Source organism: Eptesicus fuscus, chromosome 15 (genome assembly GCF_027574615.1).
Source record: "Eptesicus fuscus isolate TK198812 chromosome 15, DD_ASM_mEF_20220401, whole genome shotgun sequence".
NCBI lineage: Eukaryota > Metazoa > Chordata > Mammalia > Chiroptera > Vespertilionidae > Eptesicus > Eptesicus fuscus.
In genome coordinates this window covers 3,488,721-3,512,513 of record NC_072487.1, presented here as the reverse complement: position 1 = coordinate 3,512,513, position 23,793 = coordinate 3,488,721, and the positions used below count along the sequence as shown (strand labels likewise).

General features: G+C 45.1%; 1 protein-coding gene and 1 long non-coding RNA gene across 2 annotated transcripts in view; one reads left to right on the top strand and one right to left on the bottom strand.

Moving 5' to 3' along the window:
- SHC3 (SHC adaptor protein 3) overlaps nucleotides 1-23,793 on the bottom strand; it is a 149,096-nt gene that overhangs the window by 14,627 nt on the left and 110,676 nt on the right. Inside the window, exons 7-11 of the mRNA XM_028129821.2 lie at nucleotides 22,224-22,350; nucleotides 18,490-18,640; nucleotides 16,319-16,406; nucleotides 8,429-8,587; nucleotides 4,737-5,032 (exon numbers count right to left, since the gene is read on the bottom strand). Coding sequence (XP_027985622.2) covers nucleotides 4,737-5,032; nucleotides 8,429-8,587; nucleotides 16,319-16,406; nucleotides 18,490-18,640; nucleotides 22,224-22,350 — 821 coding nt within the window. The remainder of the gene's footprint in view (nucleotides 1-4,736; nucleotides 5,033-8,428; nucleotides 8,588-16,318; nucleotides 16,407-18,489; nucleotides 18,641-22,223; nucleotides 22,351-23,793) is intronic.
- On the top strand, nucleotides 989-22,250 carry LOC114227428 (uncharacterized). The gene is made up of 3 exons (XR_003613472.2): nucleotides 989-1,624; nucleotides 17,014-17,147; nucleotides 22,172-22,250. It is a non-coding gene; the product is annotated as an uncharacterized LOC114227428 (long non-coding RNA).

The window sequence follows — 23,793 nt, the reverse complement described above, 5'->3', positions numbered from 1 at the left end:
CCTTGATCATCAGCCAGGCCAAGGGACCCTACCCATGCACGAATTTGTGCACTGGGCCTCTAGTTTACACATATAATAACAGACCATCAAAATATAAAGGAAAAATTGACAGAATTGAAGTGAAAAACATAGTTATTTAGTAAATAGAGGCCCGGTGCAGAATTTGTGCATGGGTGGGGTCCAGCCATCCCAGCCCCAATAGGTGGATCAGGGCCAGGCCAGCTGGAGGGAGGGGCTGCAGGCACTTGGCCAGCGGGCCCCGCCCCCGATTAGGGTGGGGGGGCCAATTGGGAGTGGGACCGGCTGTGGGGAGGGGCTGTGGGTGGTGGACTGACTGGCCCCACACCCTATTGGGGTAGGGGGACAATCAGGGGCAGGGCCAGCCAGGGAGAGGGGCTGCAGGCCGATTGGGGTGGTGGGGGCCCATCAGGGGTTGGGCTGGCCAGGGGGAGGGGCTGTGGGAGGTTGGCAGGCCAGTACCACCCCCCAATCGGGCCGGTTTCCTGGCCGCAGTGGGCGTCATAGCAACCAGTCATTCTTGACACATTCTGTGTTCCATTCCAGTCAAGGGCAGAGCGGCATTCTTGACACCAATGGAACAAGAAAGAGTGGTTTGATGGATGTAAAGGCACAAAACAAACTCTAGAAAAACTAAAAAAATCTTGTCAAAAATTGTGAAGTAGCAAAAATGAGCTAAATCTTTAGGTTTCAGAAGGAACATCAAGAAATGATGTAAAATTGAACAGCCAGTCACGCACTGTGGAGGGAACGTGGAAGAGAAATTGCGGGCTATTGCTTTTCATTAGAAGCCTCTTTGTAATACCTGATTCGTCTGTGTTTTGGGGGCGTCACATTGATAAAAAGTTAGAAGGCATGTTGCTGAGACAGCCTAGTCCATCAGGCCCGCCACGTGCTCCCGTCCACACCTCAGCCCCTCTCTCCAGGCCACTGAGCGCCCACGTGCTTCCTCCCCCCTCCCCCTCTTTAAGCGCCTGCGTAGACAAGGCCATCCCGGAGATGACACCGCCTGGCACCTGGGTCAGCCAAGGACCAGAGGGGCCCAACACACGTGGTCTGGGGTGCGTGGGGACTGAAGCTCTGGGGTTAAACCAGGAGAATTCCCGTTGTCAGAGCCCACACGGGTGACTTTTCCTTTTCTTAATTACTCTCAGAGTAAAATGAAAACCTGAGAAGTGTGGGGTGTTGGACGGTCGCTGCTATTGGGATTTTATGAATGCAGAGCCCCAGTGTGTGCTTCCCTTCCCACTGCACCACAGCCGGAGACCACATTCATGAGGCCACGCGACACCCAAGCCCGGTGTGGCAGCAGCTCATCCAGATGCAGCAGAGTGCCCGCCTCGCTCTGCCGCTCGGCCAGCACCATCGGCCTCCCTCCAGCGCTGCCTCGGGGTCAGCAGCTCCGGTGCGTCCCAGAGCTCAGAAGCCCTGCCAGTGACCTCACCCACAGCTCCAGCTGCCAGACCCCGGACACCGAGTGGGGCGGGCACACAGGTTCTACTCGGGATGAATGGAGACTGTTCTTACAGCCTTACTCCTCTGAGTGATCCGCTCTGCCAAGGTGACCCCTCACAGTCAGACACCAACCAGTTCCCATGGAAATCAGGTGAGTGAATGTTGAAGAGAATGCGTTCATAGTCTGTTTTGGTGTCCTTACAGCAAGGTAGCAACATTGCGTTTTTAATTAAGTCTTTCATTTCCATTTCCTTTTTCAGCTAAAGCTGTCCCCCAGAGGATCAATTAACCTAAATGGTTAGATCCAGCAAAAGTTCCCCCGCCCCCCCGCACCAAAAAAAAAAAAAAAAAAAAAAAAAGAATAGTTAGTAGTAGGTGTGATTTACAAATTTCTCTTCCAAAATTAAAGTTGTGAAGATGGCACAGCCTGGGGTTTGGCTGGCTTGGGCACCTCATTTAAACACATCACCACAAATCATTTTTTCTTTACCTTCTACATTACCCTGATACTGGTTTGTAAATGTATCATATGTTACTGGTAGTAGATATCTCTTTATATTATACTTTTGTCTATAATAACTGAGTGAACAAAAAAATTAACTTTTGGACTATAAGATGGTATAATTTAGCTAAATTTTAACTTTAGATTTTTAAAAATGTTTTTATTGATTTTTTTTTTTTCTTGAGAGAGAGAGAGGAAGGGAGAAGGATAGAGAGAGAGAAACATTTCTGAGAGAGAAACATCATTAATCAGCTGCCTCCTACACATCCCCTACTGGGGATCGAGCCAGTAACCTGGGCATGTGACCTGACCAGAATCGAATTGTGACTTCTTGGTTCATGGGTTAACACTCAACTACTGAGCCACACGGGTCAGTCTAACTTTTTATTTTTTTTAAATACCTAAAATTTTCAACTGAAATATTATATTGTCATTGAATTGCTTAGGTATTTTCTCTCTTGTTTTCTTTGGATAAAAATAAGTGTATTAACAGACAGCCTATGCAAATGGAAAGAAGTTGACTGATTCTGTTTAGAAAAACCTTACTTGTGATTCTATGTCTGCCAGTAGCTGGTGATCGTTGGCACCCCACGTCACCTTCTTGGGCTCTCAATTCCTAAAAAAGCTCGAGGTTAATTTATGAATTCACTTGTCTAATGCTTGTTGAATACCTACTATGTGCCAGGCACAAAACAAACTCTAGAAAGACTAAAAAATCTTGTCAAAAATAGTGAAGTAGCAAAAATGAGCTAAATCTAGGTGCTCAGGGATAGTGCACTGAGCAAAACTGCTACCTTCATGGCAATTATAGTCCAGGGTGGGGGTGGGGGTAAATAATAAACAAACTAGCAAATAAACGAGTGCTTGTGTGTGATAAGTGCTTGAGAGTGAAAATAAACCAGGGTAAAGAAATAGGGAATATCCAGGGGATTCTATTTGAGATAAAATGGTGAGTAAATCTAGCTCATTGGAATGGATGAATATAACAGTATAATCTTGACACCCAAACCAGATGAGCACACACAAATGACAGCAGCAAACACAATGAGGACACTTCACTTAGGAACAGTGATTGAAGAATCCTAAAAAAATTAGGTGCCCAAATCCAACAATGCATTTCACAATTCCTATGTCAAGACCGAAGAGGGTTCATGCCAAGACATAAATAACATCAGAAACATCTACCTATGTACTACCCCACATTAATGGACTTAAGGAAAAAAATCACAGAATTATCTCAAAAGACACTGACGAAGCATTTGATAAAGTTCAATACCTACACATGATAAAAGTAATTAGGTAATTAATATGCATCAATTCCAATAGAGCAGAGGTTTGTTCTTTTAACTGGTTCATGAACATATTCCAGATGATAAAAACAATGCTTGGATTTAGTAGCCATTAGGTACACATTTGTTAGTGAATGAACAATGGAAGGAAGGGAGAAACGAAGGGAGGGAGGGAGAAAGGGAGAGAGAGAAGGAGAGAGGGAGGGAAGGAAGTTCTTTAGGCTGACAAGGGCAGTCTACCCAAAGCTTACATCATCCTTAATGGATCAAAAACCTCAAACACTGCCTTTCAGGTTGGGAACAAGACAAGGGCGCCCTCTCTTGGCCAATGCTCAAAGATGCCCTGGCCAGCACGGTGGGGTTAGAACGCTAAGGACAGGGATTGGAAGGCAGGCAACAAAACTGTCCTTGTTTGCAATGGCCATTCCTATTGCAACCATATTCCCTTCCCTGCAGCAATAACTGTTGAGAAAAAGTAAACAAAAATCACATACCACTTACAACAGGAACTAAAACTAGACACTAGGAAGTAACCTAACACAGGAAACAGAAGAGCTTTCTGAAGAGAATTTTAAAATTCTAACCAAGGACATCTTAAAACTAAATAAGTGGAGCCTTATGGCATGCTCATGGATGTGATGACTTAATATTGAAAAAATGTCAGCTCTCCCCAAATTAATCTATAAATTCAATGCAAATCTTACCAAAACCCCACCACAGCATATTCTCCCTCCATCTCTCTCTCTCTCTCTCTCTCTCTCTCTCTCTCTCTCTCTCTCTCTCTCTCTCTCCTTGATAAAGTGAATCTAAAATCTGAACAAAGAAGAATGAGCAACTTACCAACAGGAGAATCAAGAGGAAGGACTCACCCCACCAGAGGTTAGGACAGTTTCAAATCCGTAACGACTAGCACAGCTGGCACTTATACAAGAAACACTAAACAGTGAGGTCAATAGGACAGGGCTGGCGGTGCAGAAACAGCCAGGACACAGGGACTCGGTGTTAATAGGCAGAGCATCAGCACCGCAGAGAAAAGGTGAATTATTTGGCAAATGGGACCCAGTGGTTGGGCACTGACCTATGAACCAGGAGGTCACCACATGCAGCTGAAGACTAAGCCTGCATCCCTGCCTCCCAGTGAAAAATGCAACATGCTTAAACACTGCTCAGCTAACTCCACCTGCTTCTCTGCTTTCTCCCAACCATCCTGGAATTTAGTCCATGGTTAGTTCATGTAATTCCATTTATTAACTTAGCAGGCCCTGCACTGTGCAGGGTGCAGTCGAATGTGCTGACTGGACGATGGGACAGTAGTGAAACCACAGAGGGCTGGCACTGCCGTGCTGTTGAGCTCTACCTCTGGGTGGGAGAGCACTGGCCCTGGGCCTGGCTCGGGGTCCTGCAGGGGCGGCCATCGGGGCTTCCGCAGGCGCCTGTGGGTGGAGGAGGGGAAGCAGCCGCCCTGTGCTCACCGTGCCTTCTGGGTCCACGAGCAGCAGGTGCTTGGCCTGGCCGTCGTGCATGCCGGTGAGAACGAAGGAACCCGGGTTGGTGGTGCTCTTCCTGACCAGGAAGTCTCCATCTCGCTTCAGCAGCCCCTCAGCCTCCTTCCTGCTCATCTGGCCTTGGTACCAAAGCTCGGCTTTCAGCTCTTCCAGCATCTTGGCGTCCGGGGCTCTGGGGGAGATGGGGCTGATGCACTCCACGGAGGCCGCCTTGCTCAGCACAGGCCCCACGGGCTGGTTCTTGAGAGCATCTTCAAAAGGTTCTGCCAACAGCGTTTGCCAGCAACAGGTGCACCCAGGAAGAGCAAATGATAAACAATGCCACGTGAGGGATGAGAATGCAAAGGCCACGCTGCCAGAAGGAAGAACTAGAGACAAATGACAGCTGATAGTATAATGAGGCGAGTCACAACAAGCATTTGAAAGTACAGCCCAAACCTTGGCATGACTCCTGATGAGCCTGCTTTCCCAAGGCAGCTGGGCACTGTGCCTTGTGCAAGGACTCAAGCACACCCGGTCTGGCTGGTTCGAATGCCTTCAGTTTTGCACGCCGCAAGAGGCCATGCGTATTACGTGCCATCTACTCTCTCTGGAACGTTGGCTAGCCTCTAACAAATATGTTCTCTTCTGAATAGAAACCTACCAAACCAAAGGAAATACACAAAGAAAAAGACAATTTGCAAGATTTCTGGGTGAATTCTTAGAAGAAAACAAAACTGACGTTTAATTGGGTGCCTTTTGTGTGACTTGCCCCAGGCCAGGAGCCCTACCTTGCCTTGACCTTCACTTGTCCCTGTGGGAAAAGGCTCTGGGGTGAGTGTCTGAGAGTGAGCCTGACTTCAGGCCCTTCAGAACCAGCCTCTCACTGCAGGGCACCCGCCAATGGCAAGGCTTCTGCTCTAACATCAACAAATAGCAGCAGCAAGCGAGTCAGCAGGCGCGCCTAAGCCAATCTCAGGTTTGGTTTTCAAATAAGTAATTTGATACAAAAGCACTCTGAAAAAACGAGGGGCGTGCCACTCCAATGTGGTGTTGTAATGACTGTGTGGGACCACACAGCCAACCCAGTCAATGCCAGCACCGCAGAACAAGAGCGGCACCCCCTGGGCACAACTGCACCCCAAAGCCCCGCATTACTCCTGGGACATGGTTCCTGCTCCAAAACATTCAACAAATGCTGTAAAATAAGACTAACATGCAGGATGGGCAGGAGTGGGTGAATAAATGAAACCAAAATTAGGTCATGTTGGCACTCATTAAATCATTTATATTTTTGGAGCGGAAAAGAAGTTAAAACTATTGATTAATTTTTGTTTTTTACCCTATCTTTTTCCTGATTACCTGGAGTGTTGAAAATTTGTATTATACTCTTTGTATATCATCATCATCACTACCACCACCACCACCATCACCATTATCCTACTGTTATCACCATTTATCATCATCATCACCACCATCATCACCATTGTTATTTAGCTCTAGTGATTAAAAATAAACAACAGAGCACTGCCTTTATTTTTTCATACTTTTCAGTAGATACTAGCCCTCCAGGGCCCTTTCTTCTTCTCGTCGGGAGCAGGAGTAGAAATAGATGGATGAGAAAATGTTGGCTCTGGTTCTCATAGTTCTGATCTCAGACCCCAGGCCAATCTAACTACCCAGACCTGGGGCCAGGAATCACTGGTGAACTGACTAAATTAAACAAGGACAGCCTCTAAGCTGCCGGTGTGAGCGCTGTTAACACTGAGCGGAGCTCAGAGGCTCCACGTGGCTCTGCGTCTTGGGAGAGCCACTTCACCCCTCCAGGCTGTTCCCACATTACTGAAGTGAAGGGATCGGACTAGGTGACTGGTAAGGTGCCCTCAGGCACTGAGATTCCACAGTTCTGGTTCTGCCATCTTTGAAAGTTGGAACCGGAGTCCAGTATCTGTGAACCCGAAGTGGCTGGGGAGAGTTAGACTCTTGTTATCATGGTGCCGCCTAATCATAAAAGCACTCAATCCTGTCCTCACTCACATGCAATGTCACGGACAGCAGGGGTCAAGCCAGCAAGGTTGCCTTTACCAGCGGTAAAGTTACTTAACCTCTAGGGTTCTCTGTTCTCTCCTCTGTAAAATAAGGATAATAATAGCAATAGTGATAGTAATACAGTCATGTGTCACTGAATGATGGAGATACTTCCTGCAAAATGTGTCACTAGGCTATTTTGTCATTGTACAAATATCATAGAGTGCACTTATCCAAATGCAGCTTGTACTTTTATACAATTGGCAGTGCAGTAGGTTTGTTTACAACCTACGGCATCACCACAAACACGTAAGTAATGTGTTGCACTATGGGACACCAGTAACTTCACTAGGTGATGGGAATTTTTCAACTGCATTGTAGTCTTCTGGGGCCACCATCACAAATGCAGCCTGTAGTTGATCCAAATGTCATTCTGTGGCACATGACTGTAGTAATAATATCTACCTGTAGTATCATTGCAAAATTAAATTAAATATTAAGCACATAGCCGGTGGTAAGAAGTTGTTAAATGTTAATCTCCTCCCCTCTTTAGCCTTTAAATTCTCAAGGAATTTGAAAAAGAAATTTTGGGATATTAAACTCTTTTTTAAAAATATATTTTTTTATTGATTTCAGAGAGGAAGGAAGAGGGAGAGAGAGATAGAAACATCCATGATGAGAGAGAATCATTGATCAGCTGCCTCCTGCAAGTCCCCCACTGGGGTTTGAGCCCACAACCCGGGTATGTGCCCTTGACCAGAATCGAACCTGGGACCTTTCAGTTCACAGGCCGACGCTCTATCCACTGAGTCTAATGGCTAGGGCGGGATATAAAACTCTTGTTAGCTTAGGAAGTTCTTTCAAAATTCCTAAAAACAGTTTCCACTTCCATTAATCAGTCCATGGATGATTAAATTTTTGCAATGTTTAGGATAAACAGAAAGTCCTTGGCACCCCCCACCCCCACTGCACTGCTGTCTAAGTAGTTCCCTGCCTCTCTCTTTGTCTTAGTTTTTATCTGTGCACTTGTTATTAACTGCTAATACATAGTGGTGATGTCAGCTCCACAAGAATAGAGACTTGGCCTATTTGGATTTTGTGTATATAGGCAAAGTGAGTAGCATGGCATTTGACACATGTTAAGTGTTCAGTGAAGTAGGGGGATATTGTGGTGGTAGAGGAAGAGAGAATAAGAGAACAATGAGAGGGAAGCATGGGCCTGCATCCGAGAAGGGTCTGTTGCAATTTCTTGCTCAACAGATTGAGAACTCCGTGAGGACATGGCCAGGCCATTACACTTCGGCATCCTTAGCAACTGAAACAATACTTGGTACACATAGCCAATTAATATCTAAGTGAATACATAAATGAGTGCATTTATTTATGTATATTGTTTGTCTCAATACACGGGCAGTTCTTCGAGTGCTAAGTCAATGCCAAAAGGAGGGGGAGATTGCTTTGTCTCTGCACCAAAGAAAGGGATGGAATCCCAAAGCAGAGGTTGGCCGAAGTTCAAAGCCTGAAAAGCCCAGTCACAGCCAGAAAAGTACAGGCAAACCCGGCTCGCAGGAAATTCAGTAGCTGCACCGATTTCCAATAAAGATGGAAAGCAACCTCAAAAGGAAAGAAAACCGAGGCGAATGGAAACGCACTCATGTCAAAGAGGTCCTTCCTCGGGCTGCTCTCCGCGCTGCTGCCCGTGCCCGGCCTGGCCTGCGGCGGGAAGCGCTGGGTGTTCACGTAGGTGGGGGCTTCTCCCGTCGGGGCCGCCGGCGCCGTCCCTCCCGGCGTGCTGGACGTGTCCATGGGCCCTGCAACAGAAAACGAGCCTCTTTCTTCTTCTGAGGTTAATGCTGCCCGTGCGTTTATAGCCAAGCCACCCGGTCTCACCACAGAAGGCCCTCCCGGTTAACCACAGGAAATTCTCCCGGCAGCTCCCCATGGTTTAAATCCCCTCTTCTGGCCCCGTCACAGGCTCTGCTGTGTTCTGGCCAGGACACATCCACACCTGTCCGTCAGGATGCGAGCTGTCAGCCCATGCCTCGCACCCAGAGGCCACGCCTGCCTGACTCTGGCCCGTACCTGGGCTGCTGGGCGAGTGGAGCAGCCAGGCGGGTCTGCTCCTCCCCTTCACAGAGGGAGGGCCCAAGCTCCAACACCTGAGCAGAAGCGCCACAAGCTTCATTTTAATTGTCCTTTTCCCCCTTTTAAGTGTGAGTGAATGCTTTGTAAATTAACTCCATCCCAGGAACGCCATGCGGCACTGCGATCCTGTTTGAGAAAGTTACCACCTAAGGAACGGAGCCGAGCCGCGTTCTTAGGAGACAGAGCCGCCTGCAGCCCCTGCCCCATCAGAGGCCCAGCTGGGCGGTGACTGAGCCCTGGCCGCAGGCAGTGCCCGGATGGTACTTCCTACGTGGCCCACCACTGTGCCCACGACTGTGCCCACGCTGGGCCAGCGTCCCTGCTGTTGGCACCGGAGGAGAGTTGAAGGATGTCGCCCGATCACACCCGCTTGGGTCACTGCCTAATTCTTCCTACGGGATCCCTGTCTCTAGCACATTTACACTTATGTTCTTAAGATGGCCTTCTGGGCGCTCACATCTCCTGAGAGAGGTCACCTCCACCCCCGCTGGGCAGCCAGCCCAGCCAGCAAGTGAGCTCAGGGCTGGAAGAAGCGCCCCCAGAGCCTGTCTGCCTGCGAGTTGAGAATGCAAGTGTCCCTCCGCTTCCTTCAGGGTGAGCGCCTCCAGCCAAGTCGTGAACTGTCCCTTGTCCGCTCCTGTTCTGCACAGGCTCCCGCGTCCCCCAGGCTGACCCTGCGGTGCATGTCCTGGTGTAGCCGTGGCTCTCTGCAGCTCACGTGTGTGTGGGCATTGCAAACAGACCAGCCTGTACAAAGAACTTTACAAACTGATTTTTAAAAGGAGAAGATGAAAAGCCCAACGAACAGCGTTCCTGACCACAACCCTTTGCTCCTCACACGGGGCTGGTGCGGAGCCGGCCCGTGGACACGCACGCAGTGGCGGCTCCGAAAGTCCATTTTAGGGGGAATAGCTGCTAGCAAATTAACAAGAAACATTCTTAATTGTTTGGTGAGAAAAGATATTTATTGCTTTCAAACGAGAACTTGACATTTATTAAGAATAATGAGTCTTACGTTCTAGGCCAGGAACTTACGTGAGGCTGATTTGCCCTGATGAACCTCTGGCATGGTCTGTTCTGATCTGGCCAGAGGAATACACAGGAAGAGACCTCATTTTTTAAATAAACCTAACATTTTTCAATAAAGTAAATGTCTAATATAAAGAATGTGTCTCCTTGCATGTCTAGGTGTATACATGTTATGTAAATACTTTTTTTAAAACTATCAAGCGAATTATTGTTTTACATTTTTTTGTAAGAGAAGCCTTTTCAAAAAAGTGTGTCTTTATTGTTGTAAGTATTACAGATGCCCCTTCTTCCCCCAGCGACCACCTCCAGCCGTCCTTGCCACCCCGCCCCTGGGGCCTACTGCACTGTAGTCTGTGTCCGTGGGCTATGCATATGTGCATGTCAGTTCTTTGGTTAATCTCCTGCTGCCCGCCTTCCCTCTGAGATTCTACAGTCTGTTCCATGCCTCCATGTCTCTGGATCTATTTTACTCATCAGTTTAGTTTAGTTCATTAGATTCCACATATGAGTGAGATCATGTGATACTTGTCTTTCTCTGGCTGGCTTATTTATTTTAAATGTCTGTGGAACAAAGATGAAAACATAGTAGAAAACTGCCTCTGACAAAATTATGACTTTAATTTGCTCTACTCGTTTAATTTTATTTAATTTTCTGACACAGAGCCATGTGGTGGCTTCTGACAGGTGTCATGTTCAACTGACCAGGCCAGCACGATGGGTCGTCCTTCAGCTGGGGCACGCAACATGTGAAGTACTCTCACAAGAAGGGAATTTTAAAACATTACTGTCATTACACAATGATAAATGGATCAACCCATCAAGAGGATATAACCCTTGTAAACAATTATGCACCTAACATATGAGCACCTAAAAATATAAAGCAAATATTTTTTAATCATTATTTCTTATTAGTACCACTTAATGTGAAGAAAAAGCACATTTTCCAAAAATATGGGAAAATGTTCCATTTGCCTTATTGGGTCCAAATGTTAGGTTTAAATTATTTTACAATGCAAGCTTTCTTTCATATCTTGGCAGTAGTGATTTCCATTTTTATTCCTTTGGTATCCATAATCTTATCAGAATCAAAAACATATGCCTTGAGATCACTGGACAACTCTTCCTCCAACATTTTAAAAATGTACAATGAAGGTTATTGCGCTGGTAGCTAAATAACAGGAGCGATATGGGAGAGAATTATGAGGACATCTAGGCTGATGGCAAAGAGGCTCAAAGGTGCAGACATAAAGATTGACAGTAATACAGTCATAGTAGGGGAATTTAACACCCCACTGACAGGTCTTCCATGTGGAAAATCAACAAAGAAACAGTGGCCTTAAATGACACATTAGACCAAATTGACTTAAATTATGTTTTCTAGAGCATTTCACTCCAAAGCAGCAGAATATACATTCTTTTCAAGTGCACATAAAACAATTTCCAGGATAGGCCACATGATAGGCAACTAAATAAGTCACAATAAATTTAAGGAAACTGTAATCCTATCAAGTACCTTCTCTGACCACAATGGTAAGAAATCAGAAATCAATTAAAGAAAAAAACTGAAAAACACACAAGCACATGGAGGCAAATAACATGTTGCTAAACAATAAATGGGTTAACAATGAAATCAAGGAGGAAATCAAAAGACACCTGGCGACAAATAAAAATGAAAACACAGCAACCCCAAATCTATGGAATGCAGCAAAGGCAGTCCTACCAGTAAGATGGAAATTCATAGGAATACAGGCCTAACTCAAGAAGCAAACAATCTCAAATAAACAATCTAATCTTATACCTAAAGGAACTAGAACAATATCAAACAAAGCCCAAAATGAGTAGAAGGAAGGAAATAATAAAAATAATATCAGCCGAAACCGGTTTGGCTCAGTGGATAGAGCGTCGGCCTGCGGACTCAAGGGTCCCGGGTTCGATTCCGGTCAAGGGCATGTACCTTGGTTGCGGGCACATCCCCAGTAGGGGGTGTGCAAGAGGCAGCTGATCAATGTTTCTCTCTCATCGATGTTTCTAACTCTCTATCCCTCTCTCTTCCTCTCTGTAAAAAAATCAATAAAATATATTAAAAAAATAAAAATAATATCAGAAATAAACAAAATAGGGTTTAAAAAAACAATACTAAAGATCAATGAAACCAAGAGCTGGCTCTTTGCAAAGATAAACAAGATTTATAAACCTTAAGCCAGAGTCATAAAGAAAAAAGAGAGAAGACCCATATACATGAAATAAGAAATAAAAGAGGAAAAGTGACATCATAGAAATACAAAGGATTATAAGAAAATATTATAAACAATTATATGCCAACAAGTTGGACAACCTGGAAGAAATGGATAAATTCCTAAAAACATACAATTTTCCAAGACTGGATAAAAAGGAAACAGAAAATTGGAACAGACCAATTACTACCAACAAAATCAAAATAGTAATAAAAAAAACTCCCAACAAACAAAAGCACTAGACCTATGGCTTCAATGTTGAATGTTACCAAATATTCAAAGAAGAATTAACAACTGATCTTCTCAAACTATCCCAAAAAAATTCAAAAGGAGGGAAGGTTTCCAAGCTCATTTTATGCGGCCATCATTATCCTGACTCTAAAACCAGACAAAAATGTTACAAAAGAAGAAAATTATAGACCCATATCCCTGATGAACATAGATGCAAAAATTCTCAATAAAATATTAGCAAACCAAATTCAGCAATACAATAAAAAGATCAAGTGGGATTTTTCCGGGATACAATGTTTGGCTCAATATCTGAAAATCAATTAATGTAATACACCACATAAACAAAATGAAGGATAAAATTCATAAGACCGTATCAGTACATGCAGAAAAAGCATTTGACAAAATCTGGCATCCATTTATGACAAAAACTCTCAGCAAATTGGAAATCAAGGGAGTAAACCTCAATATAATAAAAGCCAAATATGACAAACCCACAGCTGACTCATCCTCAACGGGAAAAAAGCTAAAAGTGTCTTCCTTCAGATCAGGAAGAAGACTGGGCTGTCCACTCTCAGCACTTTCATTCGACACAGGATCAGAAGTCCTAGCCACAACGATCGATAAGAAGAAGAAACAAAAGGCACCCAAATTGGAAAGGAAGAAATAAAACGGTCACTATTTGCTGATGACATGTTACTACATATAGAGAACCCTAAAGATCCTACCAAAAAAACTATTAGAGCTGATAAATAAATTCAGTAAAGTAGCAGGATACAAAATTAATATTCAGGAATAGGTTGTATTTTATATACCAATAATGAACTATCAGAAAAAGAAACCAAGAAAACAATCACATTTACAGTTGCTTTTAAAAATACCTAGGAATAAATTTAACCAAGGAGGTAAAAAACCTATACTCAGAAAATTATAAGGCATTGAAGAAAGATTTTGAATTAGACACAAATATATAGAAGCATGTACCATACTCATGAATAGAAAGAATTAACATTGTTAAAATGTCCATACTACTCAAAGCAATCTATAGATTCAATGCAATCCCTATCAAAATTCCAATGACAGTTTTCACAGAACTAGAACAAAAAAATCCTAAAATTTATATGGAATCACAAAGGACTCTGAATAGCCACAGCAATCTGAGAAAGAAGAACAAAGTTGGCGGTATCATGTTACCTGGTATCCATCTATACTACAAGGCTGTAGTAACCAAAAGAGCATGATACCGGCCTAAAATCAGCCATACAAATTGATGGAACAGAATAGAGAGCCCAAAAATAAACCCACGCCTATAAGTCAACAAATATGTGACAAAGAAGGCAAGAACATACAAAGGGGTAAAGACAATCTATTCAATAAAGGATGTTGGGAAAGTTGGACAGATACATGCAAAAAATGAAACGAGACTACCTTTTTATACCGTATACAAGAATAAACTCAAAATGAATTAGGGATTTAAATGTAAGACTCAAAACCATAAAACTCCTAAAGAAAACATAGGCAGTAAACTCTCTGACATTGCTCTAGTAGCATTTTTTCTGATATATCTCCTCAGGCAAAGAAAACAAAAGAAAAAATAAACAAATGGGACAAGTTTTTGCACAGAAAGGAATCACGAGCAAAACAAAAAACAACCTACTGAATGGGAGAAGATATTTGCTAATGATACATCTGATAAGGAGTTAATAGCCAAAATTTATAAAGAACTCATACAACTCAACACCAAAAAATAAACAATTCAATTAAAAAGTGGACAGAGGACCTAAATAGACACTTCTCCAAAGAGGACATACAGATGGCCAACAGACAAATGAAAAGATGCTCAACATCAATAATAGAAATGCAAATTAAAACCACAATGAGTTATCACCTCACACCTGTCAGAATGACTATCATCAATAAATCAAGAAACAAGTGTTGGCAAAGGAGGAGGAGAAAATTGTACTATTGGTGGGATTGCAAATTGGTACAGTCACTATGGAGAGCAGTATGAATGTTCCTAAAAAATCAAAAATATGACCCAGCAATTCTACTTCTGGGTAGTTATCTAAAGAAATCCAAAACACTCATTCAAAAATATATGTGCAGCATATATATTTTCAGCACAATTCACAATAGCCTAGAATTGGAAACCACCCGAGTAATCATCAATACATGAGTAGATAAGACAGTTATCACTGATTGAAGCTTACTCAGCCATAAAAAAGAATGAAGTCCTACCATTTGCAATCACATGACCAGATCTAGAGAGTATTATTCTGAGTGAAATAAGTCAGACAGAGAAAGACAAATACCATATAGTTTCATTTATATTGGAATCTAAAGAACAAAACAGAAACAGACTCAGGTACAGAGAACAGACTGATGGTTGCCAGAGGAGATGGGAGTTGGCGAGCTGGGTGAAGGCATTAAGTACAAGTCGGTAGTGACACAATAGCCAAGGGGCTATTAAGCACAGCAGAGGGAATACAGTCAATAATATTATAACAACTAGCATGTGGTGCCAGACGGGTACTTACCGAAGGGACACTCTGTAAACTGTGTGAGTGTCTAACCACTATGCTGCACGCGTAAAGTAACCCTGAATGTGAACCGTAATTAAAAAATATAATTTTTAAAAATGTATTGTCATTTACTCCCAGAAGAAATGGTTACAATAAGGGAAAAGCCTTAACATTAAGCCAAGAAATGGTTAAATTTATATACATAGAGGCATGAATTGGATCTTAATTTATTGTCGATCCACCTCCTTTAGACCCTGCAGAGTGAGTAGCCAGTGGCCTGGAGCTAGTGAAGGAGTTTTAGAAGTGCCTGGGGCGGGGGGGGGGGGGGAACGTTCAAAGTGAAAAGAAACCTTTAAAATACACACACACACACACACACACACGCACACACACACATCTGTATATGTAAGTGTGTGTGTGCACAGAGCTGTCTATAGAATGGAGACTTACGGCGGCAGTTAGTTATCAGTCGTGTGTGAATTGTTTTAATGTGGGTGCAGGAGCGTGCTCACTGCTTTGATAGGAGGCGGCAGTGTCCTCTAATGTCCCCGGGCCAGGGGGGATGCACCTGGGGCCTGCTCTGCCTCCGGTGCTGTCACTCTCCTCCTGAAGGTGACCCTGGAGCGGGGCGGGGGGGTGAGGGGGGGCAGGAGGAGAACGCTGCTACTAGCTCCTGTGAGGAACCACTGGGCTCAGCCCTGCTGGGGAGCTGGGAACAGCATGAAACACACTCGAGTCTCCCAGCCAATCCCTTTTGAAATGGTGGAGGTGCCCTGGGAGAGGTCAATTCCGCCGCCCTCCTGGCAGGAAGTGCGGAAGGATAGGATCCGGTCCTGTTGCCAGGGGAGGCGTCACTGCTGTGTGGCACCCCACAGCCCTCACTTTATACCTTCCTATGATCTGGGCAGGAGTCCGCAGCCCCACCCTCAGCAGACGTTTGCAGCACGTTTCCTGCCCCCCCCCCCCCCCTCCACAGGAGACGGAGAGCCACCGGGAGATGTTACTTTTGTCTTGGGTTTTTTAACCAACTTTATATGTAATGCCCACCAACTGGAAACAAATATCAGTCAACGAGGAAACACAGTGTAGGACATTCACACGATGGAATACCAGTCATCCAGAAAAAGAAAAAAACTTTGGATCCATGCAGCGACAGAAGTGAGTCTATAAATAGTTTTGTTGAGTGAAAAGAAGTCAGATGAAAAAGAATGCATAATGTATAAATGATAGGTACATAAAATTCTAGAAAATGCAAGCTAGTCTGTATAAACATATAAAGCAGATCGGTCGTTTGGGAGGATGGAGGAGGGGAAGGAGGACCAGACAGCAGCACGTGACTTGGGCATGTGTTTATGTTGCTTGCCCTCGTTCCCTCGCCTCTCACCTTGCCTGGCAGGTGTTTGCTGCCACTCTTCGCCAAATGGCTCTCCTAAGTGTCTTCCTTGGTAATAAGTTTGCTCTTTTCCTGAAAACTATAAACACAAAGAGAAAAAATTATGCTCTTCTTTCCCCATCTCCAAAAGCCACGTCCGGTAGAAGGGACATCAGTGGCCAGGCGGCTGCATCCCCGATGGCACACCATTTTCCCTCCATGCCTCACAGTTGGCACTGAGAATTAGTAAACAAATGTGTGTGGGTGTGAGGAAGAGACTGCATCTCAAAAAACTACACATTCCCCCTATTTTCATTCCCTAAGCCCCTTCCACCCAAATGTGAGCATAAATGGAGCTCTCCTGCACCCGGCTGCGTCACTCAGCATGCCCTCAAGTAAGTTTCAGTTCCAGTGCCTGTGTATGAGGACACACTGCGCGCTGACACACCGGGGCAAGCCACCCGGCCATTCCCGCTCAGTGGCAGAACCACGGACGCTGCATTTCAATGTCCAACACTGTTATTCGTGTCATTATTATCCACTAAGGTGGGTGACATCAAACATTCTCTACAGAGATACAGTAACTCTACAAAACAAGTGCCCTCCTAGAATGCTTATTTGGAGGTAAAATCAGGGAAATGACTAAAATAGAAAAAAAATCATAAAATTCTCACCATTTTAAAGGCCTATGTCCACTGTCTTTTCAGAGAAACCAAAGCACCCAGGCTTCTGAAAAGCCTTGACTTCGAGCCCCTCCTCATGAAGACTCAGTGTATGAACTGCGTCCTGGCTGGAGAAAGGACCCAGCCTCCCAGCTCAGGAATCACAGTATAGTTTCAAGGTATGTGACTAAGACCTTGCGATGTTAAAACAAAAGCCTCCCCTATTTGTCTGCTTTGTGAAATCCAAGCGGGGGAAGCATGTGAGTTATTCTGTCAAAGACTGCACAGAACAGCAACCTGAAAGTAAAGTTGAGAAATATAAAAGGAAATACAGTAAAACCTTGATATAATGGACTAATTTGGGTGAGAGGGTGTGCGTTAAAGACAAAAATCTGTCATATAATAAAGTAGGTTTTCTGAATGTGTATGTTAAAAAATTGATTAATTAGCCCAGCCAGTGTGACTCAGTGGTTGAGGGTCGACCTATGAACTAAGAGGTCACGGTTCGATTTCTGGGGGTCAGGGCACATGTCTGGGTTGCAAGCTCGATCCCCAGTAGGCGGCGTGCAGGAGGCAGCCGATCAATGATTCTCTCTCATCATTGATGTTACTATCTCTCCCTCTCCATTCCTCTCTGAAATCAATAAAAATATATATATATTAAAAGTTGACAAATTAGTTTACCTGTTTTTACTTATGTAGACACATTTGTAATTAAAACTAAGTATGTATGAAAAGTTTAATTTCACAGAAAAGATTTCTATATGTATTATAGACAATGCATGCATTCACCAGTCACTGAGAGTAAACAAATGCACATGACTGGGGTGTGGCTTAGCACACATGGGCACATGGGCCTACACACTTTATTTTATTTTATTTTTTAAAAATATATTTTATTGATTTTTTTACAGAGAGGAAGAGAGATGGATAGAGAGTTAGAAACATCGATGAGAGAGAAACATCGATCAGCTGCCAAGGTACATGCCCTTGACCGGAATCGAACCTGGGACCCTTGAGTCCGCAGGCCGACGCTCTATCCACTGAGCCAAACCGGTTTCAGCAGGCCTACACACTTTAAAACTGCTGCAGAAAGTCATGCCGGGCAACAACAGAACCAATTACCGTGTGCTATGGTGCGATTACGTGGTAATCATTCGCCAAACACTGTTTACCAGTGGTGACTCTTGGATTTAAATGTGTAGACTGTAGTTGTAGATATGTAATATTTATCTATGTTGGTGAAATTATTACAGCGTTTTTTCCAACATATGTCCTATTCACTAAAATTTGTTTAAAATAACAGTGAATTGATAACAAAAAATAACCTGTTAATTTAATTATAAGCAAATATTGGTTTACAGCATTTTAAAATTAATAGGGTGCTAATTTTCACATATGAAATATGGACTGGAAGTTTTGTCCATTAAATCAAAGTCTGTTAAATCGAGGTCTGCAAAATCGCAGGTTTACTGTAAAGTTCAATTAGCCAGCATCCCAAGAAAGAGGTACAAAACTAACCGGGGCTGTGTCAGGGCCAGGGGGTCTGGCCTTCAGTCGTGCATCCACGAAACCCCCTGCAGGAGGCGTCTTGTTCGGGACGCTGTTGTAGTACGGGTGGTCTGAGCCGTCGCCCTCCTCTTCGGTCCAGGGCTCATCCAGACTCTGCATTCTGTTAAAAGAGAATTTTCAGGAGCGTTAGCCAAAAGTTGAGCTTTTAGTCAAAACCATCACATCTAGTGAGTTTAGTCACTTCCCCTTCAACCATGTAGGTCTCAGGCATATATGGAAAGCGTGTTAGCGGTTTAGTCAAATATCTCTGCCTATTCACAGTTCTATCCTTTGGAAAGTTCCAATCACATTTGAAACAAGAAAAAATCATTTTTTAAAAGTACATTTTAATCAGGAAAGAAAAAGTTTACATGTAAAGACAACCAGTTCCTCAAGGCACAGACATACATTTTAGTAAATTATAAAATTTACCCAAAGCAAAATCAACTAAAAATTAAACATTTTAGAAAATGGCAGGATAAGACCTCTGAAATTTTTCTCTTCCATGAAAGCAACAACATAACTGATTTTATATATATATATATATATATATATATATATATATATATATATATCAGAATTAACTATTTAAAACCCTAGAAATTAGCCAGAGGCTTGCAACAACCTAGGGAGTGTTTATTTCGTTTTTTAAGCAAATACAAAAAGCTGTAAGAACAGCAGCTTTGGGGCATTTTAACTTGCCTTGTTCCCATCGCCATAGTAGTCTTGAAAATAAGCAGCTTACAATCACAGAGAAAACCAGTAGCCTGATAACATTAGGAGGGGGCAAAACAGCACTGAGTCTCTTTCAAAGCCCCATTCCCAGCTAGCAATCATCATGTAAACTGTCTAGTCACTCCTTAGAAGAGGTCACTCCTAAGGCTGTCTCTATTTGACAGATTCAGAGCTTGCCCAGGGGAAAAAAATGCCTCTTACCCTGGGACCTTTGTCAAAAACAATTAGAGGCAATTGTTTAACAACATGGCACCCTGAGGCAGTATAATACTTGGGGCAAAAAATAGGCTAATCGAAAGCTTAAAAAAAAAAGCTAGAAAATAGAATGTCAGTAAGAACTTTGATAAATTTCAACATATTTCTAGGAATCCAGAAGGCCACATGTATTCTTAGGACTCTGTTCATGTTCAAGGATGTATGCCTGCTCAGGAAAGATTCAAAAAGGCCTGGTCTCACCTCTGGCTTACCTTGAAGCTATGCACAGACAGGAAGTGAAAGTTAAGGCGGAATAGCCACCTGCCTAGCTGAGTGTTGAAGGGGTGCCCACACACACACAGAGTTCTAGGGATTTAAGGAAATCTCTAATCGTTAGTTTTCTAATAATTGAACTGAACAGAGTTGTCAGTGGCCATATCTGACAAAGAATATAGAGTTATGGATTTAGTTTAAAAAAGTTTAGAAAAAAAAACAACCTCTAAAAAAGCAGCAACAAATCCTGAGGAGGGGTGAAATCTGATTTGCAGAATTAGCACATTATATTATTTAAAATCTCTAGCTTCAACAACAAACATTTTATGATACATGTGAAGAAACACAAGGATTAAAAGCAATCGATAGAAATTGCCCCTGTGGAAACTCAGATTTTGAACAAAGGATCTGCAATAATATTCACAGCTGACTTTATTCTCAGAAACAATGAAGGCCAGAAAGCAGTGGGAGGGCATATTCAAGTACTGAAAGAAAAAGACTGTCTACCAACTACTCTATACCCAGTAAAACCTTCCTTCCAAAATGAAACAAAAAATAAGACATTTCCAGATAAACAAAAACTGAAAAAATTCATCACTACTAGATCTGCCCCGCAATTAATAGGAAAGGAAGTACTTCAGGCTGAAATGAAAGAACACCAGATGATAATACATATCCACATGAGGAAACAGAGAACAGTGGTACAAAATTAAATTTCTTTAAACTTTATTATGTAGAACCATATATAGGACTTCATGCCTTACGTTTATTCCCAGGGAAGGATGGTAGCTCAATCAACTCCAACCACCCATTTTATACACATCGTTTAAATAGTGCTTATTTGACTTTTACATAACATTTCCAAAGTACAGAAAACTATAATTAATAAAAAAAGATGCTTACACATCCATCACCGAGACTAAACAGTGTGAACAGTTTGCTGTATTTGCTTCCTTTTTTCCAGAGGAAAAAAAATTTGTCAAACTTACTTTGGATGAATAGTTATGTGAAATTAACAGTAAAATGTTAATGTAGAAGCTAGATGATGGGTATAAAGGTGTTCGCTGCAAATTTTTTTGTATATTGGTATCTTTACTTTAAAAAATGTCAGGGAGGAAATGCACTTGACAAAGTTAAAGCCCACTCCACGCCCACTTCATCCTTGCATATCCTCGTTTTGGTGTAATATTTCTGCATGTTTTTATATACATGCATTTATACATAAACTATGTGTAGAATTGTTTGTTTTTAAATGTTTCATAAATGGTTCATATTTTTTTCACTCCATTAAAAAACTCTGCCATTTTTTTCTGATAATACACATATGCCGATGTATTCTTTGTAATGACTATATCCCATTATATATGGAATTTGAAAGTTTGTTCATTCATCCCCTGCAAGGCCATCTGGGGCACTGTCACTTTAACTCTTCTTACCCATGCAGCCCGCCTGAGCCTGTGAGAGCTTCTGGCAACGGGAAAAGTGGGGCCGTCACAGGCACCTCCAAAAGGAACGTCGTAGAGAAATGTTCCAGTGGATGAGGGAGAAAAATTAAAAGTCTCTTTCAAGAAAGGTGAAAACTTCATAGAGATGACAAAAATCTGCAAAATAATGGAGGCAAAGGGACACTGCCTCATGACTGAGTCCCAGATGTGGCTGCAGACGGTGGGAAAAGCATGCAGTCAATTTGGGAGAAACAAAACCGGGTGTTCCTGGCAGTGAACACACCACGGTGACGGCCAGGCCTTCCGCATGAATGGTCGGTCCCGGACAGCCTGCTGAGTGACCACTGTGCCCTGCGTGACTTTTTTTATGCTGCATGGAATATCCTATGTCCTAAAGGCATCCAGTGGTCAGTCCTGAACATTTTTTATAATAAATTAATACCTCACAACTCCTGTTCACATTTACTATTTTACTTAACACTTAAAATCATAGTACTGCCAAGACACCCTTCTTATTTTACAGGGAAACACGTTTCCACATGAGAGACCCAGCCTGGGGAAAGAACGTGACCGGGGCCACGGGGGTTTCCGAGCTGCAAAGGCCAACAGCAGACGGACACTGGTCACTCCGGGCCAGCCTCACAGAGCCTCTGGGCAGGGGCTGCTGGACCGCGGTGCCCGGACGGCGGACGTGCGGAACCTGAGGGCGCGCCCGAGGAGGTGGCCTGTGCAAACATCACATGGCTCCTCAGGAAGCAGAGCAAAACGTATTCCGATGCTTTTCTGTAACCTTGGCTACTATCACTATAGTTTCCAGGAAAAATGTTTTTCTGAGCCTTCAGAGCATCGCCGCGTGTCGGCTTCCATCTGCCCGCTTCCTCAGCGCCCCAGCGCGCCCGGGCGTCGGAGCCCAGGAAGCCCTGCCCGGAGCGCACCCCGGGGAGGCAGGCCGCGGCTTCCTCCTAGTGAGTGTTTGTGTTTGTCTGTTTGTTTGACTTTTTAAGGAGGAAAGGTGATACATCGCAGAAGGCCACTGCCAAGAGGAGCGCTACTCACCGGTCGTGCAGAGCAGGGACCTTGGCGGGACACCGCAGGTACTGCTTGAACCGCAGCTCAAAGGCCTGTCCGATGGCGCCGATGACGTCCTGGGCCAGCCCGTCGCAGCACTCCAGGATGTGGCAAGCTGTGGGAGCAGCGGCGGCCTGAGACCCAGGAGCGCCAGCCCCTGCGCAGAAGCCTCCTGGGGTGGAACCCGTCAGCCCAGGGAGGAAAGGGGTCAGGGGGTGTGTGTGTCCTTCTTAATATGTCCGGGAGCCTTACCCGCAGCTCCACCCAGTGCCACCATCGGATGCGTTCCTCAATAGCCTATTCTCTCTAAAATTAAAAGCCAGTCCCTTTGTGGCAGGTGCCCGCCATCCCTCAGGGACACGCTGTCCTGTGACCAGGCTGCGGCACATCAGAGAAAGGGGGAACCTTCAGAGAAAGGGGGGTCGCGTGGGGAAAGGCAAGAGAAGGCCCCGCCTCTGCTCTACGAGGTAGTGACTGCCCGTGGCATCCCACGGAGGCGCCAGCCCCTCCCGTCCCCGGGCGCGTGCTGTGGTCCCGTGTCTGATGGGGACCCGTGGCTGATGGGGTCCCGTGTCTGATGGGGACCCGTGGCTGATGGGGTCCCGTGGCTGATGGGGACCCGTGCTGATGGGGTCCCGTGGCTGATGGGGTCCCGTGGCTGATGGGATCCCGTGGCTGATGGGGTCCCCGTGGCTGATGGGACAGACCCGTGTCCCCTTCACCTTTCTCCGGGCAGCAGCTCGGATGTAAGTGATTTCGGGCGGCTCGTCCGGGGCACGCAGGCGCCCAGGAGGAGGAGGCATTCCCACAGGGAGTGTCCTCAGGCTCAGAGACCCGCACGTGCTCCGGCCGCAGGAGAAGCCGGCACCCAGGGAAGGAGGCTCCTGGGCATGGAGACTGGCGGGGAGGGGCAGAGGCGGCACGGCCTTTGAAGCCGGGTGGCTGCAGCGCGATGCGGCCTTCTCTGCACAGAGCCAGGGGCGCCCCCGGGCTGGAGGGGCGCAGCCTGAGGACACGGGAGCTCTGCCAGGAGGAGGGGCTGCCCTGCGCTGTGGCGCCATGCAGTGCTCAGACACACCAGGCATGACTAGGGCTGGGTCCCGGGAGACGACGCCCCAGCGGTATTTGTCATTGCCCACTGAGAGGAGCTCGGAGTGTGAGCCCAGGCGGGCACAAGCAGCGCCCGTGAAGCAGCGGTTGGAGGGCTGCTCCTGGCTGGCAGGCTGGCAGGCTGGCAGGAACGTCCGAGGAGCTGAGGCCGGCGAGGGAAAGACAGCTGGGCCCCCACACCCCGGGTTTCCAGCCCCACGCGCCACCCCAGCATCGGCAGCAGCCACGGGGTGGCTGGCCGTCCTCTGGAAAACCAGAATACAGACCCGGGAGGGTCAAGAGTGCAGCTCATCGTTCTCTCAAGGAGAAGGCCGTGCCCTTGCCGCCAGCGCAGGGAGCGGAGAGCCAGGTGTGGGCAGAGGCGCCCGCAGCCCCCACCCCGTCCGCCCTCACACACCAGAGGGCAGCAGGCGCGCACTGCCCCCTGCCGGCCGCCCTCAGGACATCA